General features: G+C 47.7%; 2 protein-coding genes and 4 non-coding genes across 6 annotated transcripts; 5 read left to right on the top strand and 1 right to left on the bottom strand.

Annotated features, from left to right (window-relative positions):
* Positions 1-823: 823 nt before the first annotated feature.
* On the top strand, positions 824-15,120 carry DKC1 (dyskerin pseudouridine synthase 1). The gene is made up of 12 exons (XM_048514037.1): positions 824-939; positions 2,216-2,400; positions 2,534-2,598; positions 4,956-5,082; positions 6,129-6,259; positions 7,407-7,550; positions 8,416-8,536; positions 10,760-10,878; positions 11,685-11,791; positions 12,456-12,519; positions 13,324-13,482; positions 14,056-15,120. Exons 1-12 carry the CDS (start codon positions 824-826, stop codon positions 14,131-14,133), a joined length of 1,416 nt encoding a protein of 471 aa, XP_048369994.1. The 3' UTR covers positions 14,134-15,120.
* On the top strand, positions 5,960-6,036 carry LOC125443187. The gene has a single exon (XR_007246088.1). It is a non-coding gene; the product is annotated as a small nucleolar RNA SNORD83 (small nucleolar RNA).
* On the top strand, positions 6,309-6,440 carry LOC125443194. Its single transcript, XR_007246093.1, has one exon. It is a non-coding gene; the product is annotated as a small nucleolar RNA SNORA36 family (small nucleolar RNA).
* Positions 9,492-9,741, top strand: LOC125443195. Its single transcript, XR_007246094.1, has one exon. It is a non-coding gene; the product is annotated as a small nucleolar RNA SNORD17 (small nucleolar RNA).
* Positions 11,180-11,256, top strand: LOC125443185. The gene has a single exon (XR_007246086.1). It is a non-coding gene; the product is annotated as a small nucleolar RNA SNORD83 (small nucleolar RNA).
* Positions 15,121-16,254: 1,134 nt separating the features above from the next.
* MPP1 (MAGUK p55 scaffold protein 1) lies at positions 16,255-26,681 on the bottom strand. The gene is made up of 7 exons (XM_048514007.1): positions 26,478-26,681; positions 24,965-25,071; positions 22,443-22,523; positions 21,280-21,360; positions 19,695-19,897; positions 19,176-19,247; positions 16,255-17,552 (listed from the first exon to the last, which is right to left on the bottom strand). Exons 1-7 carry the CDS (start codon positions 26,672-26,674, stop codon positions 17,376-17,378), a joined length of 918 nt encoding a protein of 305 aa, XP_048369964.1. The 5' UTR covers positions 26,675-26,681; the 3' UTR covers positions 16,255-17,375.
* Positions 26,682-26,951: the final 270 nt, after the last annotated feature.

Raw genomic sequence — 26,951 nt, 5'->3', positions numbered from 1 at the left:
TCGGCTCCACTTACCTTACAAGGTGTCGGTTGTGGGGAAAGGAAAGGAGTTTGTAAGCTGCTTTGAAACTTTTGAGGAGAAGCTGCAGCGTTTAGGACTCTGAGGGGGGATATGATTGAAGTTATTCATAGGGTAGAAAATGTTGACAGAGAGAAAATTTTCTCTCTCATATAATTCTAAACCCAGGGGGCATTCATTGAAAATGCTGGGGGGAAGAATTAGGACTAATAAAAGGAAACATCTCTTCACACAACATGTGATTGGTGTTTGGAATATGCTGCCACAGGAGGTGGTGATGGCCACTAACCTGGATAGCTTTTAAAAGGGCTTGGGCAGATTTATGGAGAAGTCGATCTATGGCTACCAATCTGGATCCTCCTTGACCTGAGATTGCAAATGCCTTAGCAGACCAGGTGCAACCGCAGCAGAAGGCCATTGCTTTCACGTGCTGCATGTGAGCTCCCAAAGGCATCTGGTGGGCCACAGCGGGTAGCAGAGTGCTGGACTAGATGGACTCTGGTCTGATCCAGCAGGCTCTTGCTTATGTTCTTATGAAACTTTTCCACTTTGCTAGCAAAGACAAAGTTGTGACTCCTGGTGGACAGCCAACTCTTTGCTGCCCCAACACTTCTTAAAAAGGATTAAGCGAGTTGAAGCTTAATGCAGTATTCCCAATTGCTCATGAAATGTCGGACTTTCATTAAATGAACACTAAACCTTCTTGCTGGCAGAGATCAATTGAAATATGTGTGGTGGTAGGAAGAAGGGGGAGGTTTCAGTGCTATGCCCTTTCTTGTGCAGAAGTCTACACAGCAGAACATAAATGGTTTTTGTTTGGGTTTTGCAGAACTTTGACAAGTTGAATGTGAGGACTGCACACTACACACCCCTTCCTTCTGGTTGTAATCCTTTAAAAAGGGAGATCGCTGAGTATGTAAGGTACGGTCAAAATAAAATTCAGTATACTCACCACACCGCACCATGTGACTTATTGGCACACTATTATGCAGAATTATTCCAGTCTGCACCCACTTACATTAGTGTGGGAAGGAGTAATCATTTGCAATCATGGTTCCAGGCTTGGGGATACTAGAGAAAAAACACTAAGGCCCCTTCCGCACATGCAAAATAATGCGTTTTCAAACCACTTTCACAACTATTTGCAAGTGGATTTTGCCATTCCGCACAGCTTCAAAGAGCACTGAAAGCAGTTTGAAAGTGCATTATTCTGCATGTGCGGAATGAGCCTAATAGTTCAATCTTATTCTTTTAAAAGTTGTTCATTCTGCTTTCCCTCCAAAGATGGGAGCTCCTAAGCAGCTTGCAGAGTTTAATTCCAAGTGATTGGAAAGGCCGTTTTTAGGCCTGGATCCAGGCATGATACTGGGGGATCCCTGACTACTTTCTTTTTAACCCGCAGCTTTAGCAGCAATTGCAGATTGTTATTGGGAAGCGGGGGGGCGGGGTGGTGGTGTTCAGCTGGAGCTGGGCATGGTGGAAAGATCCCTGGCTCTTTTTCTTCCTCAGTTGTTGGTTACATCTTAAGATTTGGCACAATATATGACAGGAGCAGCAGTGGCGTAGTGGTTAAAAGCAAGTGCATTCTAATCTGGAGGAACCAGGTTTGATTCCCCGCTCTGCCGCTCAAGCTGTGGAGGCTTATCTGGGGAATTCAGATTAGCCTGTGCACTCCAACACACGCCAGCTGGGTGACCTTGGGCTAGTCACAGCTTCTCAGAGCTCTCTCAGTCCCACCTACCTCACAGGGTGTTTGTTGTGAGGGAGCAAGGGCAAGGAGATTGTAAGCCCCTTTGAGTCTCCTACAGGAGAGAAAGGGGGGATATAAATCCAAACTCTTCTCTTCTTCTATACCAAGTCCTGCTATTAGTTTCTGCGGTGACCTATGTTTCTGGTCTCTTGGAATAGATATTACTTTGGTACCAGAGCATTCCAGATGCACAACAGGACAGGGCTTGTTAGCTGCTTTAATTAATGTATTTATCAATCAGTGTTTTTCTTGTGAAGGATTGTTTCCGTTCAGTAAATCTTTGGGTGGAAAATGTATGCTTGTCCTTCGACAGGCTTAGAAGCAGGCCAGACACAAAAAGTGTAGATTCTCTATTCCCAAGCAACAGGCTTGCTATTCTGCCAGAAATGAAATGAAGCGGGCTGTTTACGTATATAATTTGTGCCATTCACTGTGGTTTTCTCCTAGAACGGGCTTCATCAATCTGGATAAACCCTCCAACCCTTCCTCCCATGAGGTGGTGGCCTGGGTCCGCCGCATCCTCCGAGTTGAGAAGACTGGGCATAGCGGTACACTGGACCCCAAAGTGACAGGGTGTCTGATTGTGTGCATTGAGCGAGCAACGCGATTGGTGAAGTCTCAGCAAAGTGCAGGTATGTCAAGGGCTGTATCTGTTCAAAGGAAGGATGTGTATCATCAGGCATTGAAACAGTGTGATGACCTGCATGGTGGTGGGACAGTAAAATTCCAGTGGCCTGTCCTGACTACTCTTTTGTCGTCTTCCAGGCAAAGAGTATGTGGGAATCGTTCGGCTGCACAATGCAATTGAGAGTGAGGTTCAGCTTTCAAGGGTAAGTCTCTGCAAAGCAGGGAATTGAGCTTCATTTGCCCACTCACTGGTGGAGGTATAAACATGAACTGAAATGATTGTTGATGACCAGATTTGGGTGGTGGTGTGCAGGTGTTGATCAGTACCTGTGAAAGGGTTAGAAATGTGCCTGAGGGGTGGGGGCAGGGGCTCTGTACTATTAAGTGATAGCATGCACTCTGTATTACCGACACTATTGAAGCTGCAGAAATCAGACTGCTCAGAGCATTTTAATTTGCCTATAATTCTGCTTCCATGCGTGGTAGCAAGAAGGGTTGGCCGAGAATCCAAAACTTCTTGTGAGAACTAGGGACTTGGGTGTGCTTTGAAAAATAATTTTGAGAAGCAAAACTTGCTGAATTAATAATATTCTTTGGCAAAACTCTGCAAAATTGGTTCCCCTGAAGAAGCCTCTTGAGCAAAACTTGTAGGGAATTTTATCTGAGCATAAAAATATTTTTATTCATTTTGCACCGTCCACCTTGGTCTCATCTTTTATTTTCTGTGGCTGATTCTCTGTGAGAAATAAAACTCAGCAGCAAGTGTTGAAACCCTGACTTGGATTGCCAAGGCTAACCCAACCGTGTCAGATTTTGGAAATTAAGCAGGGTCAACCCTGATTATGGAGATGAGGCCACCCAGAAGTTGCTACCCAGATAGTGGCTGTTCTCTTGCCTTGAAAATGCTATGACAGTGGTGGCGAACCTATGGCACAGGTGTCAGAGGTGGCACTCGGAGCCCTCTCTGTGGGCACGTGCGCACAGAGTTCGTCATGTGGGGGGCAGAAAATCATTCCCCCACACACATCTAGGCTGGCGTGGGCCACTGAGACCAACATTCGTGCACCGCGGTGAACAGGGAGGAATCAGATGGCGGGCCTAGTGCCTGTGCTCCTGGTTGCTGCTGCCCGAGGGGCGGGCTCAGAGGAGGCAGAGATGCTAGAGAGGCACAGAGAGGTGCACCCGGGACTTGCTGGAGGCTAGAGCAGGCTGGCTCCTGCTCGAGCAAGCGGGGCGGAGGAAGAGGGAGCCAACCGTTTTTTCTAAACTAAAATCTCAGCATTCAGGTTAAATTGCTGGGTTGGCACTTGGCCATAAATAAGTGGGGTTTGGGTTGCAATTTGGGCACTCGGTCTCAAAAAGGTTTGCCATCACTGTGCTATGAGATCATATGTCAGTGACAACTTGACATCACTTTCCATCGCTGCCTGTGCTTGTACACAGAATCCAGATTTAATGACCCACAATGAAGAAACTTTTCTTAGGAAAACGAAACATGCTTGGATGAAATTCTAGTTTCCTATTAGGTACTGTAGGAATCACAGTTCAAATCCTTTGCTTTTAGATTGTCCTTTGCTGTGGGAGTGGTCTGATTCTGGGTTTTTGAAGAACATGGAGACTCATCTGCAAAGAACAGGAGAAGCTTTCTGGGCCTGCATCATACCCAGAGGGTCCCTGTTCTCTCCTGTCTGCAGTACATGGTTGCCTGTTCTAGGCTCCTTGCGCTGTCGCAGCTGTCAGCCACCTTCTAGTGTTCTGTCAGTTGTGGGGGTTGCTGTTTGCAGAGAGGAGATAGAAAGCAGAGTTGAAGACCCTCCTCAAGGGCCTCTGTCTCAGCATGGATGAACAACCCCTTCTGACCACTGGCAAAGCCCATGAAACCTCTCTCCCTACTACAGTTTGAAACCCCAGAGACTCAGTGACTTCATGCAGTGCCTTTTGGAAGCAGAATATCTGCTTTGTAGGCACTGGAAGAGACAAGTCTGTTTGCATATTAAAAGGTAACAGTAGTCCTCTGTGCAACCATCAGGGGTGACATCACATCACAATGTTTACTAGGCAAGCTATGTTTACGGGATGGTTTGCTGTTGCCTTCCCCAGTTGTTACGCCTTATCCCCAGCATGCTGGGTTCTCGTTTTACTGTCCTTGGAAGGCTGAGTCAACATGAACCAGTAACCTGAAACCCAACTTCTCTGGGGGACGAACTCCGGTTGTGAGCAGAACTTTGACTGCAGCGCTGCAGCTTACCCCTCTGAGCCACGGAGCTCCTGCCTGCATATTAGCATGGCTCTTACACTGGTGCTTGTTAAACTGGGTTGGTTTTGTTGGATCCATGTTCGGATCCATGCTCAGGGTTCCTGGCAGCCATTGGAGTGAGCTCTTCTTTGACATATTAAAAGGAAGTACTTTCAAGTGCATAAAATAGTTTGTGAGCCTGCACTGATTTAAAAAAATGGGCTTGTGTTTTGGAGAACTGAACTCCTTGTTGGGGTGTGTGAGAGCACGTGGGGAAGAACTTTGTGGCATGGCAGTCGTTCACTGGTCTGTTTCCTTACATAGGCTATAGAAACGCTGACAGGGGCCCTCTTCCAGCGGCCCCCCCTCATTGCTGCAGTGAAGAGGCAACTTAGAGTCCGGACCATCTATGAGAGCAAATTGATAGAATATGATCCTGAAAGAAGATTGGGTAAGGACAATGACACAACACATTGGTCTGAAAGGGGCGGGGCGTATCAGACAATTACTTTTCCCCCTTTTACTACTGTTGGGCAGACATGTCTAAATCATAGCTTTTATTGAGACATTTTAGTCACATCTTGGGTTCACTTATAGAGCTTATGAAAAGATGCTTTCCATTTGAGATTGGGCCAGAGGCCCTCCCTTGTTACCAGCTTAAAATCTGGAAATCTCACACTGGGTCCTTTGAGTTTAATTAAGTTTCCAGAGCAGCATCATAATGTAATGGTTGAGAACAGCAGACTCTACTATGGTGAACTGGATTTGTTTCCCCACTCTTGCACTTGAAGCCTTCTGGGTGACCTTGGGCTAGTCACAGGTCTTTCAGAACTCTCTCGGCCCCACCTACCTCACAAGGTGTCTGTTGTGGGGAGAAGCAGGAAAAGGAGCTCACAAGCTGCCTTGAGGAGCAGCAGTGGCATAGTGGCTAAGAGCAGGTGCACTCTGATCTGGAGGAACCGGGTTTGATTCCCCGCTCTGCCACTTGAGCTGTGGAGGCTTATCTGGGGAATTCAGATTAGCCTGTGCACTCCCACACACGCCAGCTGGGTGACCTTGGGCTAGTCACAGCTTTTCAGAGCTCTCTCAGCCCCACCCACCTCACAGAGTGTTTGTTGTGAGGGGGGAAGGGCAAGGAGATTATAAGCCCCTTTGAGTCTCCTACAGGAGAGAAAGGGGGGATATAAATCCAAACTCCTCCTCCTCCTCTTCTTCTTATGGTTAAGAAAAGCAGGATATAAAAAGCAGCTCCTCCTCTTCTTCATAAATGAGCTTTGAGTCTTTGCTTTGTTAATTTCTTTGAGCATTCTCCCCCCCCCCCCCCCCGAGCCAAATGATGTAAAAGAGATGACATTAGCACACTGTGCAAAGATGACTTAACATCTATCACCCAATGCTGATGGCTCTTGCAGGCACGTCTTGTTGGGGTTGGGATCTTTGCAAAAACAAAAGAACTCTTTGACTACCATCTGCTTTTTCATCCGACTTTGTTCTCAGGCATCTTCTGGGTGAGCTGTGAAGCTGGGACCTACATCCGAACATTGTGCGTCCACTTGGGCTTATTGTTAGGCGTTGGGGGACAGATGCAGGAGCTTCGGCGAGTCCGCTCTGGGGTCATGGGAGAAAAGGTGTGTTGCAGGAGGGGCTGCTATGTCTTCGGAGCCTACGGATGTTGCTATCCAAAGTGTTGAGTTCAGTCCAGGGTTGCGTCCTTGGTCTGGTAATTAAACTTTGGGACAGCATATAGTTGGGAGCAGAGGAACGTGGGGAGTTTGCATTCTTGCCAGCTTCCTCTCCTAGTCCACACAGTTGCCTGACAGCTCATTGAGATTAACTATATGGTCTCTCTGGCAGTGCTGGTTTGATAGTTAAAAGTGAAAGAGACCCGGCAGCAGCAGACTTCCACTGAAGCCCCTGTGGATCTAGTACAGGGGTCTGCAACCTGCAGCTCTCCAGATGTTCATGGACTACAAATCCGGGCTGATGGAAATTGTAGTCCATGAACACCTGGAGAGCCACAGGTTGCAGACCCCCGCTCTAGTAGGTGGCCATTTGCTCACTGCCACGACTCTGTTTTGCTTGCACCTCTCGAACTGGGAGAGTTGGAATAATGAAAACTGTTAACAGTTCTCTGGGCAGAGGAGGAGACGACAACCATTGATGGTCACCATGTCTGAACTGATGGCTGCTTCCGTGAAGATTTATTTCTCTTGCAGTTCTGGGACAGCTGTAACCTGTGGACACATTGGAAATTTTGACAGCAGATAGTAGGCACACCAACAAGATGGCTGCCATGGTGTGGATGCAACAAGTCACAAAATGGCTGCCATGGAAACAGTGTCTGACAGGGCTTGCCACAAAGGTCCACAAAATGTTAGGAGGTTCCAGCTGAAGCATCTGCCTATTATGGAGTCCGCTGTTTCTGGATGGGTGCTCAATGCAGACACCAAGGCGGCCTCTCTTGGGCTGTTTTGAGGCACCTCCTTCTCTGTTGAGAAGGAAGGAAGACAGGATGAGCTCAACCGAAGGTCACCAGAAAACTCAATGGCAGGTACCACGGCATTTGTGGCCTTTGTCAGGCTCAGTGTTACAGATCATATGAGGTATCAGAATTTGAGGCAGTAATTGGCATGGAATTGCAACATGGGGCTTTAGCCAATAGTTGCTTAATCCTCTGTCCCCATTTGCCGTTGCCCAAGTTCCTAGCCTGTTCCATGGTGGACACTACCCTTCTGTTGGATCTCTTAGAAACTCTTAATGACTGTCTGCTTCTAGGACCACATGGTGACCATGCATGATGTGCTGGATGCTCAGTGGCAATATGACAACAACAAGGACGAGACTTACCTCAGAAGGGTGATCTTCCCCTTGGAGAAGCTGCTGACGTCCCACAAGCGGCTGGTGATGAAAGACAGCGCGGTGAGTCCCTGGGGCTTCCCGTCGGTGACATCACAGTCTCTTGCTGGCTTACCTTGTGTCTTCAAGGAGCTTGACTGGGAGAGGTTTCCAGTCTGGAGAGCCAAACTTCAGATACCGTGTCTTGCCTTTCATCTCATTGGTTTCACTGTTTATTGCTGCAGGAGTTCTCTTAGTGGTTGCAAGAGAACTTATTGTGCCAGGTGCAGGAAGCTGCAGGGCAGGTGTTTTGCAGAAGTAAATTGAGGTAAAGGTACAAGGCACGGTGCTGTTGTGCAGTATTGTTCTTGGTCAGAGTGTGACGTTCTTCTTAGCTTCTGTTACATAGAAGGGGATGAGCTAGATTTGAGTCTAGTAGTAATACCTGAGAGACCACGAAGGTTTTTAAGGTATAAGTTTTGGGGAGTCTCAGTATGATGCAGAGGTTAGGAGCAGTAGACTCTTAATTTGGAAGACCAAGTTTGATTCCTCACTAGTCCACATGAGCAGCAGACTCTTATCTATTGGACTGGGTTTGATTCCCCACCCCTCCTGGGTGGTCTTGGGCTAGTCACAGTTTTCTCAAAACTCTGTCAGCCTCACATTCCTCACAAGGTATTTGTTGTGGGGAGAGGAAGGGAAGGAGTTTGTAAGCCACTTTGAGACTCCTTGCAGGAGAGAAAGGGGGAATATAAATCCAAACTCTTGTTCATCTTTGAGATGCCATTGCACTTGAATCTAGATCTACTGCAGACCAACAGAACCACCCTCTGAAACAGGGCATGTTAGTTGAAACCGAGGATATTCCAGTGACACCTGCTTAGGGAAATCATGCTAGGGCTGACATCAGCGAATAGACCTAAATCTTCTTTTCTGTCCTTCTGTCCAGGTGAATGCCATTTGCTACGGTGCCAAAATCATGCTGCCCGGCCTGTTGCGGTATGAAGATGGCATAGAAATCAACCAGGAGATTGTCGTTATCACCACTAAAGGAGAGGCCATCTGTACAGGTGGGATGTCAGCCAGCGTCTCTCCTAGGCGTAGCGTTTTAGCAGGAGCTCTGGTTTGAACTGCGCTTTTCAGAAGGGAAGCCTCTGATGCTGCTTGACACAGGGGTCTGCAACCTGCAGCTCTCCAGATGTTCATGAACATTTGGAGAGCCGCAAGTTGCAGACCCCTGACACAGATCATTAGTTGCCTCCGCTAGCCCTGAGTTGTGTGTCACAGCTGGAACTTCTAAGTGGAAAGGTCTTCCCTTCCTCAAGCTGAAGGATTGAACCTGGGACATTCTGCATCAAAGCAGGTGCTCCACTAATGAGATGCTAGGCCTGTCCCATACTTTATTATGACTGCTGACATGCCCGGGTTTCCTGAACGACGTAAGGATGAAAATTCATTATCAGAGAAATATCTTTGTTTCTCCTTATGCTGCGTTCTTTTGATGCCCAAGGAAAGAGTGTCTTACGACTCTTGTGAGCTGTCTGTCCTTAGTGAAAATGCGCTCCTATCAATGTTCTCTTCCTCTTTTGCTCATTACCAGTGTTAAGTGTGTGTGCAGAACTGCCAAGGCCTGCCGTTTATTGGAAATATCAGTGATTTATAGTTCCTGTCGGTTCTGATGGTGTTGCTGTCTTGTGCTGATGGCGCTCCAGTGACACCTAGTGGCGAATCAAGCACATTGTGGATCCGTTGCTGTTGTGTCCAAAGTGAGAAAGTAGCCAACATATTTGATGAACAATAGTGTGGGTTGCAGCCTATTCCAGATGACCAACTGAACAAAGGCAGTTATCTTTTTTTTACCAAATGCACCTTTACAGTGCATGTATGATGGCTTTTAATGAAAGGTGGTGTGTGTGTGGGGGGGGGGGGGGCGGGGTGTAAATGGACTGAGGGTGCAGAGAGGAATCCACTCATTCCTCTGCCTAGGTGAGGGTGCCTCCTCTGGCCCACCTGCCCATGGAGCATGTGAAGTGATGATGATGTTTATCCATTCTCTGAGTGTTGCTGTTCTTCTCTTCCTGCCACATCTGGATCCCTGTTCTAGGGCCCTGATGCTCTGTGGCCTCCGGACTCCCCCTAGCCTTGCAGTGTTCTTCTGGGGGCTGTGGTGGGGGTTCGGCTGGCTGCTGGAAGGATCTGTGCAGAACAAGCAGAGCCAGAACCCCTTTACTGTGGGACTCTGGCTTAACCAAGAAGAATTAAACTGTCTGATCACATGTAGCTCCAAGGTCCTTTTCTCTGACAATAGCCATTAATGAAGGTATTGCGGGAGGGGATTTGCTCCTGTTGCACTTTAAAAAAAGAAAGAAAGAAATCTGTACATTACCTCTATTATTTGCTTGTTCTCTTCAAATGTCTTCATGGGTATGCATTCTACACCTTACTTCCCTTCGCCGTCGCCCCGGCCCCCCAGTAAGGATTTATGGTCAAACAGCACACTTCCTTTTCTTATAAAAAATGTGTCTTCTATTTTTCAACTTTGTTTCCAACCTTTCAGAGAGCAGACACTAAAATACATGTACTAAGGCAGCGCAGGGTGAAAATGTTTGCAGCTCACTGCCTTAGTACTGAGTGTATTTGCAATTTTGCTTTTGGGAAACTTAAGCCATGTATAATTGAAGTTTTATAAATATGCCAGACTATACAATCCTCTATGTCAGTGGTGGCGAACCTTTGGCACTCCAGATGTTGTGGACTACAATTCCCATCAGCCCCTGCCAGCATGGCAATTGCTGGCAGGGGCTGATGGGAATTGTAGTCCATAACATCTGGAGTGCCAAAAGTTCGCCACCACGGCTCTATGTTAACGAAGCTATAAAGGATGTGTTCTACTTTGTTAAAGCAGTAGCTCAGTATTTTCCAGAAATGCAGGGCTTTTTCATGGCTTCAAAACTCTTGAGAAATTAATTCTCTAACTAATCGTTACATGACCTGTTGTAACCCAGGGATAGAAGAGGTGTGCTTGCCTCTTGGTTTAGAGCAGGGGTCTGCAACCTGTGGCTCTCCAGATGTTCATGGCCAATTGGCCATTCTGGCAGGGGCTGATGGGATTTGTAGTCCATGAATATCTGGAGAGCCAGAGGTTGCAGACCCCTGGTTTAGAGAAGTGATCAGCCCACGTTAGTCCTGTCAGGCCAAAATAACTGCTTGCGTGGCCGGCCCTGTGGTTTGGTGATGTGGAAGCTTGTGCTGTGGTCATGCTTTGGGATGTTCAGCTTGTTCTCTTCTGGCAGCCATTGCCCTCATGACGACTGCGGTGATCTCCACCTGCGACCACGGCGTTGTGGCGAAGATCAAGCGTGTGATCATGGAACGAGATACCTACCCTCGCAAGTGGGGGCTTGGCCCAAAGGTACATCTTGGGGATGGGTCTGGCTCACTCACCTGCACCAGGAGCTGTAAATTATGGAGAGGTCTTTGGGTCTGTAGCTCACTTTGCCCAGGCGTGTGTGGTCTGGCTTCTCCAGTGTTTGGACTGCATGAAAGGCTTTGCTTTGGCCTCCTGGTTGTTATGGCAGATCCTGGCTGTTTGGCTCAGCTGCCTCCTTGTGGTGTTGGTTTTCTCAAGACCGAGACCTTGGTTATCCCGTGATCTCAGAATCGGCTGGCTCTCTGGCCATAGCTTTCGCTTGCGGATCGTCTCTCTGGGCTGAGCCATATGATGTCACTGTAGACTTCTTGAGCGCTCTGTGCAAAGATGACACACATCTACCACCCAAGACTGATGGCTCTAGTCCAGATGGATCAGGCAAGGTTTGAGAACTAGACTCACGCTGGGTGATAAATCTCTGGGGAAATTTTGTAGATGGCTGCAGGTCATGGGACGAGTTAAAGCGGGTGGTCCTTTTCTAAGAGGATTTCTGTTCTCGGTTGGTGACCGCAGAGATAGAGACAATGGTCAGGGCTGTGCTTGCTGGCAGTGCCGAGCCAGCTGAAACCTGTGGTAGAGGTATGGGGTGAGAAGTGTCACAGAACATGCTGCTCCGTCCAATTCAGTAAGGCTGAGAGCTGCATCCATAACTCCCCTGGGTGGCAAGACAGGTAGAACAATCTTCCAGTTACTGTGTGCCTAGTTTTATGGCCAATATCCTGCTGTGAACAATCATTCATCACTATTAGCTGGAGGAGTTGACTCCCTTCTGCTTGCTCTTTCTCCAGGCTTCTCAGAAAAAGATGATGATCAAGCAAGGCCTTTTGGACTCCCACGGCAAGCCAAACGACAAAACCCCACAGTCCTGGAAGAAGGACTACGTGGACTACAGTAGGTAATGTCGACTGTTTCTTGCTCTCTGCTGCCACCTTGAGTCCAGGGATATTTTGGGTCTCCGAAGCCTAGGCTGTTAGCGAAGACATTGGCTAGGTATAGAGGGCGAGCGAGAGCTGCCTTTCTGAGTGGGCTGAGCAGGCAGTTATCCCTTTTTAGCCTCGTTTCAATGGCTCTAGAGGGAGTCAGCCTGCCAAATTAAACTGGGGAAAGCTGCCTCCTAGCCTGTTGCAGTTGGGTGTGGCTACCAGCTTTCCATACACCAGACGCAGGGGAGGGTCTTTTCTCAAAAGCAAGGGATTTTCACTGAAGGTTGATAGAAGAAGAGGAGTTTGGATTTATACCCCCCTTTCTCTCTTGTAAGGAGACTCAAAGGGGCTTACAGTCTCCTTTATTTCCCTTCCCCCCAAACAACAAACACCTTGTGAGGTGGGTGGGACTGAGAGAGCTGTATAGAGCTGTGACTAGCCCAAGGGCACCCAGCTGGCGTGTGTTGGAGTGCACAGGCTAATCTAGTTCCCCTGATAAGCCTCCACGGCTCAAGTGGCAGAGCAGGGAATCAAACCTGGTTCTCCAGATTAGAGTGCACCTGCTCTTAACCACTACGCCCCTGCATACAAGAGTAGCAGCTGAAGGAAGGCAACCAGATTCTTGTTTCTTCTTAGGGCTGCTGCAAAGGAGAAGGTAGCAGAGGAAGCTGTCAAAGCGGAGCCAGAGAGAGCAACGAAGGTTGGTTTGGTTCTTGAGCGTTTGGCATCTTATCCCTCTTGGCGTGGGAATTTCTGTGGCCTGCTGCTAGCTTGAAGACACTTCCATGAATATAATTTTAGGCTGCTGAATATTTATGCTGACTTGGTTTTATTTTAATAATCCTGATTTCATTTTTATTATTTTATTTAACTTTGTGGGCTTCTTTTAAGAAGTTTTCGGAGAGAAGGGGGTGTATGTCTTTGTTTTAGTAAGAGGGAGGCTTGTCAGCTAACTTCTACCTTTTTAATAAATCATGGCCCTAAAAAGCATCCAGCAGCCTAGCAGTGTTTCAGGAAAAAACCTCCACAAAGTGTGTGCGTGCACTTGGCTGTCATCACACCCAATGCCTTACTGCCAATTTGATGCTAGTAGTGCTTACATACAGGGTCTTTTCCCCCAAGTAGAAGGGCACACAACAGTCTCAGGATAGCTTCTGCTAGCTGTTCAGACAAAGCTACTGTTAAAGGGGGGGGGGGGGCACAGGCTGCTGGAGCAACCCAATGATACTGTCAGACACCCATCTGCCTCCTTAATGTGGAACAGAAATTTGTACGTGTTGCTGCTGCTGCATTTTAACCAATTTTAATGTTTATATGTTTATTTTATTACTGTATTTTATGTGTTATCTATTGGCTTTACTGTTCACCGCTCAGAGCCCTTCGGAGAATGGGCAGTATAAGAAAACTTATAAATAATAATAACATAATAATATCTTCAAGGAGCACGCTTCTCCAGTGTCCTGGCCAGCCTGTGTCTGATTGATCCTGGGTTTCTTCCCGTTAGAGAAAAAGGGAGCCAGAGAGTGATGGAGAACCCGGAGAGGCAGCCTCTACTCCCTCAACTTCTCCAGAGCCGCAGGCAGAGATCAAGAAGAAGAAAAAGAAGAAGAAAGAGAAGAGGAAGATGGAATCTGCTGAGAGTAGCGGCGAGGTGACTGAAATGGTAGGACTCTTTCTTACACAATCAGGGGGAGGGATCTCTCGATGTGTGCAGTTGCAGATGGGAGAATTTGCAGATCGAAGCTACTATTGGCTCGTTTGGGAACGTCTGTGTGCTTCACTCAAGCACTGCAGTCTTGCTCTAAAATCTGCTGATTTTTTGTACAAGCCACCATTTTGTGACTGGCTCCATCCACCGAGCAACCATTTTGTGACCAACAGCTCCTAACATTCGGGGGGGGGGGGCGCTCCCAGAAACTTGCATGGCTCTGTACTTTATAAATGGTGCCTGCGTGCGTGAACTAGGTCTAGAGATAAGGCATTGGATTTTGGGGTAGCATGAAAATTCTTATGGTGGCCTGTTTATGCATGCCAGACATCACCTTTCGAGGCACCAAGTGAAAACCGAGCCTCAGGTCTGCCTGGTCTTGGTATTAAGGGATGGGGAAACGGGACACTCCTTTGTAGACAGAACCAAAGGCATGCTTTTAAATCCTCGTTACTAGAAGTTGCAAGAAGCTAGCAGAGCCCATAGTCTTGAGCCAGTTGTACACGTTCTGTAATTGTCCTTCCCCAGGTGAGTGACACAAGCGTGAAGAAGAAGAAAAAGAAGAAGAAAAAAGAAGAAGAAGAAATAGAGGAGAGTTCAGCATAACCAGCTTGAGCAGGGAACCTGGACCAGATGAGGAAAGGAGGAATCCAAAATGGAAGCTGCAGACCGGATCAGCTTGCAGAGACTCAGCTTCTCCAGCGTATCACATACCTGGCAAGTTCCCTCTGTCCTGTTGTAAGGACAGCCAAAGGAACTGGGGCAGCAGAGCTCCCCCACAGACTATGCTGTTTCTGCAGGGAGAATTGCGATGAGCTGAGAGGCTCTTGTGTGTGTGGGGATGGGGAGGGGGTAATAAGGGAAAGCTCTTGAATTTGCCAGCAGCTGCGGAGTCCCTGCTCTCCCCCTCTTCTCCCTGTTTGGCAATTTCTTCTGTAATGTCTGCTGGGTGGCCTCAGCCGCTTTGCTGTTGGTTGGGGGCAAAGAACAAAGAGAGGCTGTCGGATGTCCAAATTATTAGAAACTCTTGTTAGTTTTCATCCTTTCCTTGTGATTTCCTTTTGCTTGCCTTGACTCTCTACTGAACCGAGTCCAAACATTTCCCTCTCAGGGTACCCCCTCCCCCCCCCCCCCGGATTGTTTTTTAAGCAAAAAAACTCCTTTTGTTAGCAAAAACGTAAACTTTGGTTATGACAATGCCAGGGTCTTGTTTCCCTCGCCTATCCTTTGCAAGCTCCCCTTTTTTTTGGTCCCAATCACCCTTGTCCAGGTTATCCTGTCAGGTACCTTCCTGTTCTGGCTGGGCCCAGTTGGAAAGGGAATCTAAAGCTATGCACAGGCAAAAGTTTGCTTATCCGCCAGTCCTGATCCCAGAACAAAAACAGGAGGACTGTTCTGACTGAGGAGGGGAGGCAGAGCATACTGCTTCGCTCGTGCCCGTCTGCAGAGGTTGGTGTCTTCTGAACGCTGCTGTCACTATCTGGGGCCCAGGTAATGTAGGCCCTTGTTTTCCCCTCTCCATTGCTGGACAGAGCACCAAAGTTGAGTTTTAAAAGGAGGCTATTTTTTATATTAAAAACTGCTATAAACATCTTTTGTGCTGTTTTGCGTATCTTGTTGATCACACTCTATGGTCAAGACTCGAGTTTCCCAAAGTGGGATTTCTAGTTGTAGTGGCATTTTAGCTGGAGGAATGATGTATGTTGCTGTCAGTGGCCAAAGCGACCCTGTAAAGTTTCCACGTGAAAGTGTGTAATTGTAGAAGTTTGGGACCCATCCCCCACAAATGTGATGCTGCCTAAAAAGCTGGGCGGAGGAGGACACTTCAACCTGTAAGGGTTGATGACAGCCCATGTGGTGTAGTGGTTAAGAGGGGCCAACTCCTATCTGGAGAACTGATTTCAACACATGCAGCTTGCTAGGTGTCCTTGAGACAATCACTGTTCTCTCAGAACTCTGTCAGCCCATACACAGTGGCAACCACCCCCCCTTGACTCTTGCCTTGAAAACCCTTTAAGGAATCACCATGAATCAGGTGAACTTGACAGCACTCACACAGGTGCTCAGTCCCTACCTGCTCATGGGTCAAGGCCATTCAGCCAGTGGTGGGATCCACAAATTTTAGTAACAGGTTCCCAAGGTGGTGGGATTCAAACAGTGGCATAGCGCCAATGGGGCTGGGCAGGGCACAACGGAGTGGGGTTCGGCATTCCGGGGGCAGGGCATTAATAATTTCTCTGTTATTGTAAAAAAACTCTTACTGTAAAAAAAAGTTCCTAATTTCCAGCTGGTATCTTTCTGTCCATAATTTAAACTCATTATAGCAAGTCCTATCTACTGCCAACAGAAACAACTACTTCTCCTCTAATTGACTGCCTGTCAAATACTTAATACTTTCAAATACTTAATTTTGTTTCTAGAAATCAAAAGAAGGATACTTTCCTTAAACAAGGAACTTTACCATTTTTCTAAAACATGTTTTTAAAACAGCCCAACAGGGAGAATTATCCCGTTTTCTACCTTCGCTAACCAGCCACATAGGAAACAATAGGACTTTATGATTTTTGGACCTAATGGAATTTCTAACGGAAAAGCAGACCCAACTAGTAACCCCCTCTCGGCACACACAAATAATTAGTAACCCACTCTCGGGAACTGGTGAGAACCTGCTGGATCCCACCTCTGCATTCAGCCATCTAATATAGAGCAACACAAAATGGGACACAGTACTTTTCAGATGCTTTATTGCTGCTCGTTGTTTTTCCCTGTAATGGACTTGACCAAAGGTCTCTATTGCACTTCTTCGACTTTTCTTTTTGGCATTCCGTTCTCGAGAAGAATCCAGGGAGAGAGTACACATCAAAATGGTTTCTCAAGATGAAAAGTGAGCAACCACCTTAAAGTTAAAGTTAGATCCCTTTGACAATGGCTGTACCATCCAAAGCTCTGGTTGGCAGATGAAGGGGAGACTGTAACAAGCTCTACATTCATAATCTTGGTAAAGGCAGAGATTGGGGGGTGGGGAGGGGGTCCCATTCGCTTTGTAGGTACCTTAAAGGCTAACATTCATTGAAAGATAAGCTTCAGCTGGACACACTGAGTTTATCTTTTAACAAACCTTAGCTGTTAAAATGCCACAATGTTTTTGCCCGCCTTAGGAGAGCATGCTGCGGTTACCTGTTCACAGAGCTGAGCATCGGGAAACTGAAAGGGTCACCTTGTAGCCTGGCTAGTGGTTGTTACCTGACCCTAGCTTAAAATTTGGTGACCTCTGTTCTGTGGCCCAAGCCCCTGTTCTTCCCCACCTGCCTCTGACAACAGATCTCCCAACCGGTACAGGAGTACGACTGCTTGCCTCCCCCGCCATCCCAAAGTCCAGTTAAGTGTAAAATGATTCCCAAATGCAACCAGTGGTGCTCTGTTGGGAGAAACTGATTTCGTATGGCTGTATGACAAGAAGGACCTTTGCAGCTTATGGCTTTCAGACCCAGTTGTGCTCTTAGTGTTGCTTGTGGTGACACCTTGGTGGTCGTGCCTCGTGAAAGATGTTCCCTCCCTTGCTTTCCTTGCCTCCTGCTGCACCATTACCTGTGAGCTACAAGAGTGCGGGGCTTACACGGTTCCATGCAGGCCACAAAGACAGATTTACCTCTCTGTAGGTGTTTGTAGCTGCTGAGGCTTACAGAAGAAGATCAAACTCTTGCCTTGGCAGTTACCGAGCAAGAGGTGCTCTGAGGGAAAGGCGAAGGGGCTGTGGGTGGAGGAGGAGGGCGGGGCGGTGGTGGTCCTCGTCTCTGACATGCTGTACTGAAGGGGTTCCTGGGAACAGCCACCAGTTCCAAAGCAGCTCAGTACACCCAAGAAACAGGAACCCACTGGGTTGAGCTGCACGCCCGTTCAAAGGCCGCTTGGAGTTGCTGGAGGCTCTCGTCCACATCGTTGTTTACCAGCGACAGGTCAAAGTAGTGAGCATATCTGCTCCGGATCGCCTCCGAATCCTTCCGCAGCTGCTGCAAAGCTTCCGACTGCACAGGAGAGATGGGGGGTTAGCGACAGAAGTTGGACAGCTAAGATCTCAAGTGTAAGGTGAGTTCAATGGCTCTGTTGTGGCTTCTAGCTGTGCATGCATTTTGCAGAAAAGTCAGGCGGTAGCGAAAGCAATCTACACCACCGTCGCCAGAATGTGCTTTGAATACCCCGGAGCTTAGATGCAGGATCTTTCAAGAAGTCAGATCAAAGTGAACTTTGTTAAACTGGTTCAGGGTCAATTAGGAAAGTCCAAAGGTTTTGATCTGTAAAACGGATCAAATCTGCAAAACAGATTTTGATCTGTACTGAGGGCTGTTCAAATAGCAACAGGAAATGACTGCCTTTTAAAAATCATAAAACAGCAGCACTATCTGGAGTCCGGCTCCATCATTTTCTGTATCTAAGAACCGGTAGCCCTTGGTGGACTTAATCAGTTTTGTACTTTCCCTCGCTGAGTTAAGTCTGCTCCATCTCCTGTATTCAATTGTAAGGCAAACAGAAGACTCATTAAACTGCCACTTTGGGATTTATTCCTGCTGGATCAAAGCGAGGTTGCTGTCTCCAGCAATCTTGTACTAGAAATCCAACATGTTCAACCTCTCTCCTACCCCCTACTCCTTACTAAAATTCTGTGACTTGTGTTAACCAAACAATTGGCAGATATTTGTGTATTTTTCAGACTTGTGCCTGCACAGGAAGGGGTTCAACTTCTCCCTATGAAATTCTGATACCGGCTACGCCTGGTGCCCAAATGTGCGGAGACCAGGAAAAACACTGTTAGTCTAAATGCTGAGAATACTTGGGTGGGGGGGAGAGAGAGAGGAACTCATTTTTATGCTGAAAAGAATACTGCTGGGCTCTGAATATAGATGAAGGCAGTGATTCAACTGTGTAGGCAGTAGATTTCCTCCTGTGGTGTGTGCGTCTCCCCCCCCCCCCTCCCGGCCGCCCCCATGTTGAGTGAAATTTTGGCATTTGGAACTGCCGTGAAGTGCTCTCCCACATCTCAGCGTGTGTCCACATCCAAGTTGGACTGAATGAGCCTCAATCAATTCAGTTTCTCCCTCTAGCTGTGCCTTGAAGGAAAGACCTCTCCTCTGTAGGACTTTGTCTGCAGGCGTATGATACGATGACTGAGCTTAATGGAGAAATCCACTCATTGCCTGCATGGGGATTCTGCCAGAAACTCAACATACATCACATTCAGTTGCACAGAAGAAAGTGGGATACAGGTATAATTACCTTGTGTGGGTGGAGAGGAGGGCTAAAAAATGGCTTAGTGTAGGAGTCTTCAGACTTTTAAATTTCCTTGGACACTGATCAAGCTCAAAGGCATAGTAGAAGACCACTGTGTTAAAGGTACAGGTTGCTAGGGGAAAATCAGCCATGGGCTGTGTGTGTGTTGGTTGAACGCACTCATTTCATGAATACTAGGCAACAGAGTGGTCCCATAAGTCTAGCGCACAGCATGAACCCCAAGTATAAGCCAGAACCCTTTGCAATGTGTTGGAGTTCTTTAAGCATTAAGCTCAGAATGTATTCCCCCCAAGCTAGATGTTTCAGTTGGGTACAATATCACTCAAGCAGCACCTCACCCACCCCATAGAACACCCCCCTACCTGATCCTTGTCTGTGGGAGCAATGAACACGATGAAAGGTGAGAACTCAGCCGTGCGGATGATCTTTAAAGTCTTTGGAAGAAAATGGAGAATGAGGAGCAGTTAAGAGGTGGTCTCTGGTGCTCAGGACGGGCCCCTCTACAATGTTTCTTGGTTCGATTACTAACTTTTAGTACAAGATTAGTTTCAACTTTGTATTGTATAGCCGGACTCAACTGCAGTGTGTAATACACTTCTCTCTGTGATACACTTCTGAAGATGCCAGCCACAGATGCAGGCAAAACGTTAGGAACAAGATCTACCAGACCACAGCCAGGAAACAACAACCTGTTTCAACTTTCTTTTTTTTAAAAAGAGTATCTCTCTCACCAAAGAGTTAAACTGAAGTTATAATTCTCATTATTCTGAATGTTCTAACTAACCCCTGCTCAAGGAGAGCTTTCTCAATTGCTAGATTCAATGTCACTGCTAATCCTTACAAGCTATATTTTATTTCTGGCAGAAAAAAAAAGCACTTACCTGTGGCTCAATGTCCAGAATGGCAATTTTGTCTTGTTCGTGGATCTTGTGCACAGATTCAAATTTGGTGCCGAACATGTTGCCCTGGTAACTCCCAAACTCCAGGAACTCATTGGCTGAGATGTCTTTAGTCATCTCCTCCGTGGAAACAAAGTGGTAGTCTTTCCCGTCCACCTCATTCTTCTTCTGGGGCCGAGTGGTATCTGCAAAAGGCAAGGGCAGCAGTGATGGGGTGGGTGGGGGAGGAGATCAGGCCGCTGTCAAACAAGGACAGTTCTGCCTACAGAGTCAGTCTGAGTTAATGAGGGAGGACACAACTTCAGGGTATGGTCTCAGAAGGGCCAGCCAGCTGGATTTTGACCCAGATGGCAAGCAAGGATCACACGCTCCCCTATTTCCCCTTAAGCAGGGTGAGATGTTCTCAAGATGGCACTAATGGGCTGGTAACCAGGGGTGGAGCGCTCATGGGGTCTTGTGGGATCACATGTTCTCAGGCGCACACCAGCTGGTGATGTGGGGACCCCTCCCCTTGGCCCTGCCAAGCTGCTCTGCTGCCGGGTGCCCCTCGGTCCCGCCCCGCCAGGCTGTTCCTTCAGCCTGCTGAGCCTCTGCTGGCTGAAGGATCGCCGGGGCGGGGCTGAGTGGCAGCCCACGGAAGGCTCCAGCCAATTAAGGTAAGTGGGGTGGGGGGTGCCCTGAGCAGGTGTTGCCCCGGGTGCCATTCCTCTCCCCCCCCCACCCATGCCTCTGCTGCCAACATACTCCTAGCCACTCTAGGAAGTCTCTGCCTAAATTCAATGGGATTTAACTCCCTAGTGTGTGTGTTTAGAATTAGTGTTGTTTACTTTGGATAGAGCAGGGGTAGAGAACCTGCGGCTCTCCAGATGTTCAGGAACTACAATTCTCATCAGCCCCAATTGGCCATGCTGACCAAGGCTGATGGGAATTGTAGTTCCTGAACATCTGGAGAGCCGCAGGTTCCCTACCCCTGGGATAGAGCAATACTGAAGACTTCCTGTGTCTTTGCTGCCTTGGCTTTATTTACAAATTACAAACCGTGCATAAAGTGAGAAAGAAGCAAGCCTACAAAATGGCAGAGAGAAACAGAATTTAGTCTAACGGTCCTAGTGCTGGATTATTGTCCCATTTTGCAGAGAAGCTCATTAGATGGTTCTGGGCCTGTTAGACCTACCTCGCAGGGTCATCATTAAGGTAACAGGAGGAAGAGGAAACTATATATGCCATCCCATGCTCCGTGGAGGAACGGTTTCACTATGAGCCAATTCACAGTCTTACCCCATTCAAAACAGTCAACTGCTTTTTCTCACATGCAGCCTCCCAGCCTGAGTTTCAGACTTCATCCTTTGCCATTCCGGGGACCTACCCACCTGCATTCACCCCACATTCAAATCAGGCATTGCTTTTGGGCCAAATCAGCCTGATGCAGCCCTGAAGAGCTGGCAGGCAGCAAAACTCACCACAGTATACACCACACTACAGCCGTGAGCCAGCCGTCTTCTGTAAGGGGCTCATAGGACCCCAGACAGATGTCACAGTGCAAAACAAGGTTTGGGGGCACACTTACATGGTAGAGGGTATCCGAACTTCTCAGGATTCTTGCTGAGCAGGGTGTTCTTAATGTGGCTCCGGCCAACCCCACTGGCCCCTGGGGTCAAAGAGGACAGAGATAAAGAGGAAGAAATCAGCCTCAGCCCCCACTTCCACATCTGAAGAGCCTCCATTTGTGGTCGGTGAAAGGTGTCCCCTTTCACTTGCCCCTCATCCCAAGAAGCTGCTTCACACCGAATCTGTCTTGTCTACTCTGACTGGCTGTGGCTCTCTGGGGTCCCAGGGGTTTCTCATATCATTCAGCACTCCATCCTTTTTGCTGTAGATGTTGGTGATGGAGCCTGGGTTCTTCTGAATGACAAGCAGATGCTCTATCACCATGCTGTCCCCCACCCCCACCCCATAACTATGCCATGGACCATGCTGTCAACCGCAAATCTAATTCTGTCCAGCTCCAAAGTCCACACCGTAACACTATTTTTCTTTTGCCCCAGAAAAAGCAGCAAATCTAGCCAGCATGTACAAGTCACCTTTTTATTTTTATCAATAGGGCACACGGAGTCAACTTCCCACTCCAGCCTCTTTTGGAAAAGAAACTCAATCCTATGACCCCTTCCGCACAGGCAGAATAATGCATTTTCAATCCACTTCCAATGCACTTTGCAGCTGGATTTTACTGTGTGAAATAGCAAAATCCACTTGCAAACGATTGCAAAAGATTGAAAGTGCGTTATTCTGCGTCTGCAGAAGGGGCCTAAGACCTCCCTCCTACCCAAGATGATCTGCATCCCAATGAACAAGTTTCTGTGATATCAAAATTCCTTCAGGAATTGGGCACACTGGACATTTGGCTGATGGTATCCAGCCCTGTCAATGGGATGGAGGGTGAACAAATTTGCTGCCAATCAAGGATGCTCTAAATGAAATCATCTGATTGGATAATTCATTTCAAATCTGGGATGCAGCTTGGGCTGCCAAATGCCCACTGGAGCAAAAGATCAGCCAGCAACCCAGGAAGAAATGGGCAGAATGAGGGCTGATATCACAGAGAAAACCAAAAGTGACATCATAGGATTTTAACACTCTATGGCTTTAACATAGAGGGTTTTTTGTAAATTCTAGAATGTCCCGTGGAATCACTGCTAGTTTTCACTGCAAGTTTAGGGTTGTCTTAATTACCTATTAGCACCAGGGTCTTCCGCTTGAAAGCTGGAAGTCTTACCACCTCTTCATACGACACAACATCCAGCTGGTCAAAAACTAAAAGAAGAAAGATTGAAAACTGAACTGAGCATCAAAAGACATCAAGGCCTTCTGAGTCCTACCATTCCTACATGTAGACTGTGGCCTCCACGAAGCTTGGGAGATCCTAGGACAGTGATGGCGAACCTATGGCATGGGTGCCAGAGGTGGCACTCGGAGCCCTCTCTGTGGGCACGCACACAGAGTTCGTCATGTGGGGGGCAGAAAATCACTCCCCCACACACATCCAGGCTGGCTTGGGCCACTGAGACCAACATGTGCGGACCGCGGTGAGCAGGGAGGACTCAGCTGGCGGGCCTGGTGCCTGTGCTCCGGGTTGCTGCTGCCCGAGGGGCGGGCGCAGAGGAGGCAGAGATGCTAGAGAGGCACAGAACGGTGCGCGTGGGACTTGCTGGAGGCTAGAGCAGGCTGGCCCCTGCTCGAGTGAGTGGGGCGGAAGAAGAGGGAGCCAACCGTTTTTTTCTAAATTAAAACCTCAGCATTCAGGTTAAATTGCTGGGTTGGCACTTTGCGATAAATAAGAGGGGTTTGGGTTGCAATTTGGGCACTCGGTCTCAAAAAGGTTCGCCATCAGTGTCCTAGGAGACCAAAGGTAAGTTCTCGCTGAGTTGGTAGACCGGTCTCAGGGATGCTCAGGGGCTTTCATGACTGAATACCCCTCCGTATGGAAAAAGAAAGGCCCTCGTGGCATGGAAAACAAGATGTAAGGGGGAAAGGATGCCTGAGAACTTCTCTTTGTGGTAGGAATTGTTTTGCACAGTGGAACATTCAATCATATGAGTTTCCCCCTACAGTCTGAAATGCTACAACCAAACACAGACAATGGATTCTTTGTCATTTTGTTGCCAGCGCTTCTCTGGTCAATACTGACCTTATGGGTGTGCCGTGATTGCATTACATAGACATTGATCTTGGCTGTACAATGTCATATCCCAAGAATCTGTTTTCATTTAAACACACATACAACTCCCTCTCTCTTTCTCTCCCAAACTAGTCACGAAAGCTTCATGTTCAGAGGCAGCGTGTGGCTGAATAGCAGAAGAAGTTCTGACCCTCGTGCCCCATTTGTGGGCTTCCTAGAGACTGTTTACTACAGTGGGAATCAGAATCCTGGGCTTTGATCTGATCCAGCAAGTCTCTTTAATATGCTCCCACCTACTTCCAGGCTGTAAGGCAGGGGTGTCTTAACTCTGGCGCTTCAGATGTTTATGGACTACAATTCCCATCAGCCCCTGCTGGCATGGCAGGCACTAATGGGAATTGTAGTCCATGAACACCTGAAGCACCAGAGTGGGGCACCCCTGTTGTAAGGGATGGCAAGTCTCTTCTAACACACAGCATTCTTTTCAGCAGTATTCCAGGATCTTGATTTTATATTTGCTCAAAACACCATAAACATTTGCTATGTTGGGACAGCATAATTATAATGTGTGTGTGAGTGTAAGGGAATCAGCCTGAAAGGGTGGGCTCTGTTAACAATTCCCTCTGCCTTTAGCCTGCCTCACAGGGATAGGACAATCCATCCCAAAAGGCCTTGCATTTTCCTTTCAGATGGGTTCTCCTGTTTGTCAACATCTTTCGTATCTGAGACTGGGCATGGAGCCAGAAAGCCCCCAGGGACTGAAGTGAAATCTCTAAACCAGGGATATATATAGTATCTTGTTATGGGCCAGACTAGGTATCATACAGCTATCCAATTCCCATCCATAAAGGTCTCCCTGCAAGCTGCTGAGTAAGCAGAATTCAAAGGCTGCTCTTCTCAAGGCAAATGCAACAGCGAAGCATCTGAGAAATCATCTGGCCCACAAGGAGGCCACAGAAAACCGACACCTGCTCACACTCGTTCACTCCGAGACCCAATTTTCACAAGCAGGCAGTGACGTAACACCTTGGAGGCATCCCATGCAGCAAAGCACACGCAGATCAGCTTGCTGTGCCCGTCCACAGCTCTTCATTGCCTTGCTACACGCTGCTAAGAAAAGAATGTGATGAAATGTCACCGAAGCCATGCGGTGAGCCACTCCATGCGGACAGTTCTCTGCATGGAGCAACGCCTTCAAGGCTCCACTGCATGTAGGTGCCATACTGTGGCCTGCATGCTCAAACTATAATAAAAAAACAGGGACAGCCCCCTGGCAAAAACCACCCACCGGGCCCTCTCAGTTGCAAACTCACAGGAAAGAGTAGAGGACACATACATGGAACTTGCCAGAAACTCATGTCGAAGATTGATACTGCAAGCTTTGACTGGGCTCATGCTCAAAACGATAGGAGAATTGAAGCGGAGAATCACATATGTCCACATGCACACACGCACGGACACCCGGTTCAGCAATGTTGCTGAATCGGCCTTCCGTTCAGCCAGAATGAAGTCCCTACTTGATGAGAAGGAGGGAGATTGAGTGATAGCGAAGGGGGAGAAATTAAAGACCGCTCACTTGAACTGTGCTTGGCCAGGTACTTGTCTTTGCATTTCTTCTTCTTGCCGAAAGGGCTGCAGTTCTGGGCCTGGCCGGGGTTGCCTTGGGTCGTGCTTGCAACACGCCTGATGGGGGGGAAATCAACCAGATTAAGAGAGAAGAAGGTGTCAGACAAAACTTAAAATGCTCAGTTCATCTCATCCCCAACGCTAACAGATTGTACATATGAGCACATGATGATGCCTTTTCATCAAGAACCCATGGTTCCCCAGATGTTCATGGACTACAAATCCCAGCAGCCCCTGCTGACGGGAACTGTAGTCCACGAACATCTGGAGAACCGCAGGTTGCAGACCCCTGATCAAGACAGTCTGCTGCTCGCATCCTGCTCTTGACTGACAGCAGCTTTCCTGGGCCCAGGTGCAGGTTTTTCCCAACAACTGAGATCTTTACACACTGGGAAACGCCGGGGACTTTTTCTCCTGCTCCCATAATATTAGAACTCCAAGACATCCAATGAAGTTGATGAACAGGAGATTCAAAGAAGACAAAAGGAAGTATTTGTTTCCTGGAATTCTGTCACTTGTTGCTAGTGGATGTAGTGAGGTGCCCAGGTTACGAAGAGCGATGATGCTGACCCTCTGCAATGCTCTTCCGTCAGCTGTATCAACAGGGAGATTCACCAAAACTCCCTACCGTCAAAGGCTATGTACGTGCAGTGAAGATTGTGTAGACTCCACAGAACATATCCTACTCTACTGCCCCCTTTACGCTGTACCCAGAAACAAAAAATTATCATCCCTGCTGATCAAAAAAGAGCTTGCACCTAATTTACAAAAGATTATTCTTCTATTAGACAATCCCAGCAGCAAGGTAAACAATGCAGTGGCTAAATTTCTTGACTTGTACATAATCCAGAGCTCCAGGAGTAAAACTTGAACAATACCTTCCTCCCCCTTTTCTCGCTTCCTTTTAATGTATAAAATTTGTTTTAATGTTTTTTAAATCTATCTCCATAACTTTACGCCAGTTTTCTTTCCTTATTCGGTTGAATGAACATGTTATACAACGCTGTATTATTACTATGTCAATAAAGGTTCCTTGAACTTGAACTAGCACAGGTGGTCTTAGAAGATGTGTAAAACAATTCATGAAGTGGTACTATCCATGGTTACTAAAGGGAACCTCCACAGTCAGAGACAACAACATCTGAAGCCTAGTGGTAGCAGGAAGCACTAGTAGAAGCCCATCATCTCAATGCCCTGTTAGTTGGCTCTTCAAATTTCATTGGATGGGAAACTGAGGCCAGGGCTGATGGCTACCTAAGGCTGCTGCATGGAATGTCTGGCATCTGAACAGTGCTCATGTCAACAGAAATCACCTGCCAGGTTTACACACATGGCCAGTTTGCAATGCAGGGAATCTCGTTGCCTTGAGTGCAGCCAGAAGAGAGTCAGCTGGGAGCCTGGAAGGGGGCACCATATGCAATCAACCAAGGATATCATCAGCACCATCATCCAACAAGACGTACCATTCTTGCATCTCCAAGGAGGGGATGAGTCCAGCTGATCCACTGGAGGAATCCGCCAGCCGGCCCTGCCACCAGTTGCTGTCGTCTTTGTTGATGATCTCGATGACCTCTCCTGTTTGGAACTTCAGGCCGGCCTCCTTGCAAGGGATCAGGTGGTCCTTTCTGGGGTCGTAGTCAAACTGGGCTCTCATGAACATCTGGAAGAGAAGGGTCAAAAAGGTGAGGTGGAGAACAAGCTTTGATTTGCAGGAGAAAAGCGACTGTCATTCTCAGTCAAGCAACAGATTAAACTAGATACAAGAGGGACCGACGTCAGAAGAGACATTTGCACCCTCTCCTTCCTTTTTCTGCATATCTCTTCCTGCCTACCAAGAAGGGCACATTCCAACATAAATATTACTTATCATATTTGTATTCTACTCATCCTACAAAGAGCCCAGATAGAGTCATTAGATTGGTTTAACCCAGAGGAGT

This window comes from Sphaerodactylus townsendi, linkage group LG13, assembly GCF_021028975.2.
Source record: "Sphaerodactylus townsendi isolate TG3544 linkage group LG13, MPM_Stown_v2.3, whole genome shotgun sequence".
Lineage (NCBI taxonomy): Eukaryota > Metazoa > Chordata > Lepidosauria > Squamata > Sphaerodactylidae > Sphaerodactylus > Sphaerodactylus townsendi.
Note: the sequence above shows the minus strand (reverse complement) of the source record. Positions and strands in the feature narration are given on the sequence as shown.